General features: G+C 40.3%; 1 protein-coding gene across 1 annotated transcript in view; it reads right to left on the bottom strand.

The window, feature by feature from the left end:
* Positions 1 to 661: 661 nt before the first annotated feature.
* Gpa2 (Glycoprotein hormone alpha 2) overlaps positions 662 to 8,476 on the bottom strand; it is a 251,782-nt gene continuing 243,967 nt past the window's right edge. The window contains exon 4 of the mRNA XM_080285352.1: positions 662 to 848. Within this exon, the coding sequence (XP_080141478.1) occupies positions 756 to 848 (93 nt within the window). The 3' untranslated portion in view covers positions 662 to 755. The remainder of the gene's footprint in view (positions 849 to 8,476) is intronic.

The raw sequence follows: 8,476 nt of genomic DNA, 5'->3' as shown, positions 1-8,476 counted from the left end.
TTCATAAATACCAAATATCTAATTTCTGACTATAGACACTTAGTATTCACCTTTCTTTTATCATATTTCCATTTGCAGCTCTTCCCTTCATCCTTCAATATATATATATACATATATATCTTTTTTGTTTATATATATTATAATGTTAAGGGAGGGATACATGATTCTGAAAAATATATATGGCTAAATACACATTCCTTATACATTACCATCTTTCCATATTCATTCATTTTCCATCATTCATTTCACATCGCACTCTCTCTCTCTCTCTCTCTCTCTCTCTCTTGCTCTCTCTCTCTCTCTCTCGCTCGCTCGGTCGCTCGCTCTAACCTTTCCTTCTTTTCTCTTGCTTGGATTTCTATTATTTTCTTTTTATTTCCAGGTTTTTCCAGATGTCTTTCAATTTTCATTTATTTTCACTTTTCGTCCCTTTTCCTCCTCATCACTGTTTGTTTTTCACTCTTCCTTTTAATTTTCATCTTTCTATTATTTTTTTGGACAGTTATTAAAATTTTTTCTTTCCCATATTTTCTTGAACTTTTGTTTTCTGAAGTCTCCCCTTTTGACTTCTTTCTATTCCTCGTTTTCTTTTTTTTTTTTTGGCTTTTTTGTTTTGTTTTGTTTTTAATTTAACACTCCATGACTTCCCCTCTTCCTCCTCCCATCTCTTCCTCTTCTTGCAGTTTCTCCTCTTCCTCTTCTCTCAGCTCCTTCTCTCCTTCTCCTTCATCTTCCCTGCGTTCCTCTTCTTCTTCTTAATACTTCTTACAGTGGAAACAGTCACAGGTGCTAGCAGACTTAAAGACGAGTTCTCTGGGGCCGTCTATACACATCACCTTCACCTTCACCTGCAAAGAAAAAAATAAATTAGGTGAACAAGGGTTTCAAGAAAATGGAATACTTCATCGTCATCATCATTGTCGTTGTCATCATCATCATTATTACCCCAGTGAAAGAGTTAGTTTATAGCCCTCTGACTTTGAACAGTTTACCTTTGTTGAATGAGGTAGTCTGGAGATAGCTACACTAATATCGAAGTTCGTTCATCGTTGTGATAGAGTTACGATACTCAATAAACGTATGCTTAAATAGGCTGCACAGATATATGCTGTTACTTATCCTCTGTGTACAGCTATTTAAAGATATTTTAAGATATTGCACACATAATTACTTAGAACTGCTTAAGATACTTCAAGACACTACACAAAAATACAATTCTGTTTTGAGATACTTCAAGACAGTGTTATTTAAAGATATTTCGAGATAATACTAATTAGTATAATATTGATTGTATGTACTGTTACCTAAGGATACTTAAATATACTAGGCACATAAATACACTAGATATACATATACCATTACTCAAAGATTCTTAGTGATACGAAAGATGTACACGTGTGCACTATTATCAACCCCCTCCACTAAGGTGACGTCTTGTGTTAGTTTATCATTGCTAATTCCAGATGTTGTTACTGAGCTTAGAAAAGACCCCTTGTAACGAAGGGATCGGTAGAGACTACACCCAACCCTTCCAGTTGGATAAATCTCTTTTAAGTAGAATAAAATCTCCTGGTAGCAGATAGCGTTAAAATCACAATTACGCCCAAGGGTTCAGGGAGTTAAAGATATTTCAAAATACTTAGAAAAATACAGTGTTCCGTGACGCATATGACAAACTTCGGGAGGCTATTCTTCGGCTGATTTTCAGTAATAAATGCTATATCAACATAACACGAACTCTAAACCACTGGGGAGCTACAGTTACTGACGATTTTAAGTGCGAGGATGGTTCCCTTCTTAATTAACCTATAAGGTCATCAGTAAATCTAGTTCCGTAATGACTAGGAACTGGACCCATGTTGGTTCAGCGTGTACTGCTCAGAAAGGAACTAAAATATCCTCCTGAAGTCTGGCACACGTTTTTCAGGCTATTTTATATATTGTTAATCATAAACACTGTTGCTAAGCTACTAAACTACTGCACACTAACCTTCAACTACATACTAAATACCGTACAATTACATACTAAGTACTGTACTGCAAGCCACTACTATTACTTCTCTCAGTACAATGACGCCTTACTTCTTCTAATCATGCCACCGACAGTCGATTAGTTTCAGCTTAGCGGAGACCTCTCGTGGCGCAAAGGTGAAACAACATGCATTATCACCCATCACTACCAGACGGCCTTCCTAAGCTCACACACATCGCAAGGCTGCAGCAAAATAAATCGCGGCGTCATCCAAGTCAAACTAGACCCAAGGAGAATCCCAAAACCAAATTAGCGAACTAAATAGACACCCATATCACAGCAACCCAAAACGAGACTCAAAGAAATCAAGACTCAACTCGGGAGTCAATGGTGGATTGGACAGAGCGGTGGGCTGGGGACTGAGTGGTCGTTGGTTCGATCCTGGCTGTTGCAGGAGACAGGCTGTAGATCTTATGCCCCCATGGCTCGAAGGTTTCAAAGTTTCCTTTGTGCAACGATTTAATTTGCTAGTTACAACCTGCTAGTCCTTCCGGTGATAATTAGATAAGTCTAATGTCGATATACATGGCTTAAATATCGTGCAGAAGATAACCAGCCATATGGAAAAAAAAAAAAATCGGTAAGGAAGTTGTCAAAATCCTGCTAGGCCGATAAGATCACAGTATCATATTTCTATTCATCCATCAGCTCTAAATACACGTCATAAAAACACCCCCACTAATACCACAACACCTGTTCTAAAAATGGTATCTCTACCTTCCATACTAGACATTGTAGGTACCTCACAGCTGGCATGCGTGGTGAACGTAACCAACATACTATCTTGCCATACCTGTACAAATTACTGAGAAGAATAAGACAACGCACTACAGATTACTTACAATTTTATCAGTCATTTCCTTCATTACCTTCGATATATGGCAATGTATACATTGTAATTCCTATTCAAGTTCGCTTCAGCATCTCTAACATTAGTTCTTACGGTGACAGTTATTCGTTGTTTCAAGAGATTAACCCCTTTAAACCCATCACATGCTCTGTTTACTGTCCATGCTTCCTCCAGACGATTAAAGTCAGCAAAGAAAAGTATTATATAACCTGAGTTCGTCCCTCAAGTCCCGTTAAAGGAATAAAATCAACTAGAGTCAGCAATGAGACAGTAATAAAAGACTTCACCGGATTGCAGTGACTAATGTTATCTACTATTCCTGCATAGACACACACATCTGAACACGTCCTTATCTAGACTCAATATGCAAGGGGATGGTGAGTCTCCTGAACTGCCGATTACCCACTGACTCCACCCTATCCAGCGATGAGGTAGCAAGTGTATTATTTGCAACTTATGCTTAAGGGAAGGCACAGAAACATAACTAACTAGGAGATCTACACACACACACACACACACACACACACACACACAGTTACCGTACGTGAAACTACCTCACGTTTTTGCGATATTTTTAATAAATTTCCTACTTTTACCCCATGAAGTGTGGTCAGCCATTTTCAGACAACCTGTAAATGTTATCGAAATACGAGTAATGTGCTTAGTGTATGTGTGTTTGTGTATGCGTACGTGTGTGCATGTGCGCGTGTGTGCCTGTGTGTACTTTTGTATGTATCGGTATAAATACGTTTTCTTACGTTAAAGGTTTTATGTGTGTGTGTGTGTGTGTGTGTGTGTGTGTGTGTGTGTGTGTGTGTGTGTGTGTGTGTGTGTGTGTGTGTGTGTGTGTGTGTGTGTGTGTGTGTGTGTGTGTGTGTGTGTGTGTGTGTGTGTGTGTGTGTGTGTGTGTGTGTGTGTCTTAGGCAGTTATAATTTCACACTGAACATAGAATCCATATCACCCTGAGCAAAGCACTATGGTTGATTAATTCCAACGGATATCGGAAGCCCTAACCTATTTCCTATAACATACTGTGGTCGGATTCCTCTTATCCGCTTACATGAGTTACGTGTTGGACAGGGATGCCTTCACGTAGAGGTACCAATATAACCAGCGGCTCCACTGCCCGGTTATTCGAATGTCCCCTCAAATCCCTCTGTCTCCTGAAAGGCGAACGGTGGACTGCTGGATGAGGGCAAGTTTTACCCTGTAGTCCACCGGCTTCACGTCTAGATAAGCCTGAGGTTGCAACTACTACTGCAACAGGTCAATTTGCGAACTCTTCCTCTGTCTGTATTTCCTACGGCCTATGATCTCCATTGTTTTAAAGGCAGTGGGTCCAAGCATCTCGAAATGATCGGATCTGATATTTGGCTGTGTGTGTGTGTGTGTGTGTGTGTGTGTGTGTGTGTTTTAGAGGGAACAATTTTGCGGGCTTCTGGCCTTTGGTTCTTTCTTCCTTGCATAAAATGGCATTTAATAGTAGTAGTAGTAGTAGTACAGTAGTAGTAGTAGTAGTAGTAGCAGTAGTGGTAGTAGTAGTAGCAATAATAATAATAATATAATAATAATAATAATAATAATAATAATAATAATAATAATAATAATGCATGATGAAAAAGTTCCTATCTTGAAAAATGAATGCATTGTGGTCTACAGTTCGTTCAGCTTGGTTAGGCACACTTCCGGCCTTTAGCAGCCTTATTTTCCGCAGCTCAGTGGCAGAATAAGGCAATACTACAGCTCTAAATCCATCCCACAGCACTTCTTTATGATCAAAACGATACTCTGGTGTTAATCAGCGAGAGATGAGGACGCCGTGGGATTTCCGCCCGGTGCTCTGAATGTCAAAGTGGAGAGACTCAACTAAGCCCAGATTAGTGGCGAGGGTAACTTAGACTCTTATTGTGGCGTGCATGAATGGATTAACTAGATACCCACTAGCCCTACTTATTGTCTAGTGAACGAACAAGCAGAGAAACGGGCCTGCAGCAGAAAGGGGAGCAAGACGACTGTGCTGAGCTTGATTCTAATCTGGTTTCGTAAAGAGATATCAGAGGTGCAACATAAGGAGGAGGTGGGTCCCTTCTCGCAGGGCCAGCAGCAAGGAAATACCACTACTCTGATCTTTCTTCTTTTACTTGCTCGGTGGGACGAAATGAAAGCCTCCCCGCGCGGGTCTCTCTCTCTCTCTCTCTCTCTCTCTCTCTCTCTCTCTCTCTCTCTCTCTCTCTCTCTCTCTCTCTCTCTCTCTCCTAATTACCGCCTCCATAAAGCAATTACCATCACAGATAATTATCCACTTTTCTCTCAACACATTAACCGTTACAGTTCAGATCCATTATTTAATTATTTCCTGTTATTTCCAGACGATTTTATTCAGCTTTGGGGAGACTTTTCGAACTTGAGGGGTTAGATACTGTATTAGTTAATCTCTGCACCACACTCTGTTCATTTTAACTAGGCGTAAAAATTGCAATCTCTCCTTCTTCAATGCTAAGCTATAACAAGAGACCAACATTATACTATGAATTAACAAGTGCTATAGGAAGGGTGTAAGGCCATAGCACTGACCTAATCTGCTATGGAACTAAGGGGAAATAGTCTAGAAAAGGACGAAAATCTACGACAAGGTATGGTAAATGAACTATGCTACAGCTGAAAAAAATAAAAATCGTCCTGAGAGATGGTCTTGTGGTGGTGGGTTGATCAGAGAGCAAACAGGTGCTGGGAGTGAAAGTGATAATGAGTACAGCGTTATTATGATCACGTGCCGGCTAAACTGAGAGCAGGGGGTGAAAATATTGAGAAAATGAAGAGAGAGAGAGAGAGAGAGAGAGAGAGAGAGAGAGAGAGAGAGAGAGAGCTAAGTGGTGGATATCTGATTATGTTTTTTGCCCCTGAACTTAATGAGGGGACGAAATTATTAGGCCCTCTCTCTCTCTCTCTCTCTCTATCTATCTATCTATCTATCTATCTATCTATCTAAGCACCTATCTATCTTAATCTTCATTCATCTTTTTTTAATATAGTTTCTTTACCCTCCACCTGACTAAGTCAGAGGAGGGTGTTGTAATTACTGGAATCAGAATGTGTCCGTTCATAGAGCTGGATGGCAGGGCGGCTGGCCGAACGTAGAGATTTCGTTTCCGGACCAGAACTCAGAAAGTATTCATTATAAGAGTGGAGTCATGAAATTTCACATGGTTATTTGTCTTATAGTGAACTGGTGCCTCTTGATAGGCAGAATGCTGTGTCTTCAGTATTTTTTTATTTATAATGAAAAAGTGAAAATAATACTTTCAGAAATTTTAATGCGACCTGTGCAAGGAATCTCAAAGGCCCAAGTGGAGTCCTCAAGGCGTTCTCCTTACGCCCACCTTTAAAAGAAAAGATGGGGGGGTGAGGGCCGTTCTGTGCTTGGTTAGGTGTGAAGGGTGGTGGGGTATGTGTTTGGTCAGTTGAAGAGTTGCAACAGCGTAGCGCTGCCTATGATCTTTTTTAATGCAAAGTCAAGGAGTTAAAATGCTTTGGACTACGGTTGCCCATCCCTGGGCCCCTGTGTGTGTGTGTGTGTGTGTGTGTGTGTGTGTGTGTGTGTGTGTGTGTGTGTGTGTGTGTGTGTGTGTGTGTGTGTGTGTGTGTGTGTGTGTGAGAGAGAGAGAGAGAGAGAGAGAGATGCATGGCCTGCTCTGGGATACCAGAGGTCTACATGCTGAAAATTCATCTGCATTTGTTTGTATTCATTTACTTGTCTTTTTAGCCATATTTTTGTGACATGTGATTATATTCTTCATATATTTTATATATCTGGAGGTTGTAAATACGATGTATTGAGAAGAGATCTTATATCGGTGGTGCAGCACGGGGTTGACTGCCTTCACTTAAAATGAGTGGCACACTTCTGGTTAAATTTGGTGACTCAGAGACAAAGCCATTCATATGCCGGTCCCTGGGAGGGTCCAACAATAAAATCTCGTCCTCGGCTTTACAGTTTGAACATTACAGCTTGATAACCTCCAGCATGCTAGTGGTGCAGTGTACAGAGGTATCAAACAAAAGAAAGCGGTGACACATGAGACAGTATGGACACCCACACCTCGATGGCGCATTTTTCATATCAGTCGTGTTACTGCCAGTCGATTTTATCCCGCTTTGGACAATCATATTGTACAGAAGAAATTAACGAAGGCTACACCTAACACCTTCAGTTTGAAAGAGCTATCCCAAGGTGAATAAAGTCGTAATTGTTAGCAAAAATAAACTGAAAAATACGTCGCGAACTGAAGGAGTTAAAGAAGAACGGGCAATATAAATCGCAAAGTAACAGGTGACACGAAACCTCCTGCGTCAAGGAGAATATGGATTAATTTATACATGACTGGGGTCACGGGAGGGATCAACAGGAACGTGACGGAAAGGGAAGCGAAGGTGGTGATAGATGGTGAGAGATGGAATATTTCAAACTTGATGTATGTAGATGATGCCTTGCTACATGCTGATTGTGAATGAGAGGTTGTGGTTCGGGTTCAATGGTGTTTGTAGACTGGTTCAGATATGTTTGCAGGCTGATAGTAATGTTTGTAGACTGGTTCAGTGATGATTGTAGTCTGGTTCAGTGATGATTGTCGCCTGGTTCAATGCTTTGTGGTTTCGAAATGTCTGTAAGTTGGTTTAGAGTTTTGTGTTTGTGAACGGTGAAACAGCCACACAACTTTGTCTCTTTCCAACACTGAGCCACTTTCTTGATCATCCATCCACTCATAACAAGCTCCACTACACAGATAAAGTCTCCTCAGAATATTACGGTAGGTACTTTCTGGCAAGAATATAGTAATGAAGTAATGGCATTTAGCGATATGTGGGAACGAGGTGGTTGAAGATTCTGGTGAACAGAGCTTAGATTTATTCCTGACCTTTTTACTCTAATCTGGGCTAAAATTATATTCTTTCCATCTTGAATACAGAGTTGTAACAAGAGATTAACACTAGCATATGATATTAGTCACGAAATAGTGCTAAGGAAAGAATGTAGGACAATGATATTACCTTATTCTGCCGCTGAGCTAAATCAAATAAGCAGCAGGGGGATGTAAATCTGGGAAAGTTAAGGTAAAATTAAAACAGGTTTGCCTAGGGCTTCTTCAGGGGAACTGAAGAAGCCATAGACGTAAGTAATCTGGAATAGATCTCAACTCTGATTCCCGCGTTTTCTTCCACCTCCTTCCCGCAGACTAATTAAGATTATTAGCAAGATATTCAGTTTGAAAATTCTATCCTTAACTGAATAAAGTCGTCAGTAGGTCAAAAGATTAAAGCAATGAAGGCTACACATCCCTCCAGTTCACAAAATCTCTCCTAAGCTGAGTAAAATCGTTAGGAGGTAGTGAGATTAAAGACATGAAGGAAATACACAGGCCTCAAGTCCGACAAGTGTTCCATAAGCTGAAGAATATTAATCTGGAAGTCGCAGGAATGATGTAATAAAGGAAATATTATGTCCCAACAGTACAAAAAGTCTTCCCTCAATTGAATTAAATCTTCAGGTGGTCGCAAGACTGAAGAAAAAAAGTGAAGGTCGGAGTGGTGTGAC

This window comes from Coenobita brevimanus, chromosome 13 (assembly GCF_032717465.1).
Source record: "Coenobita brevimanus isolate Jiangsu-jjx chromosome 13, ASM3271746v2, whole genome shotgun sequence".
Taxonomy (NCBI): domain Eukaryota; kingdom Metazoa; phylum Arthropoda; class Malacostraca; order Decapoda; family Coenobitidae; genus Coenobita; species Coenobita brevimanus.
Note: the sequence above shows the minus strand (reverse complement) of the source record. Positions and strands in the feature narration are given on the sequence as shown.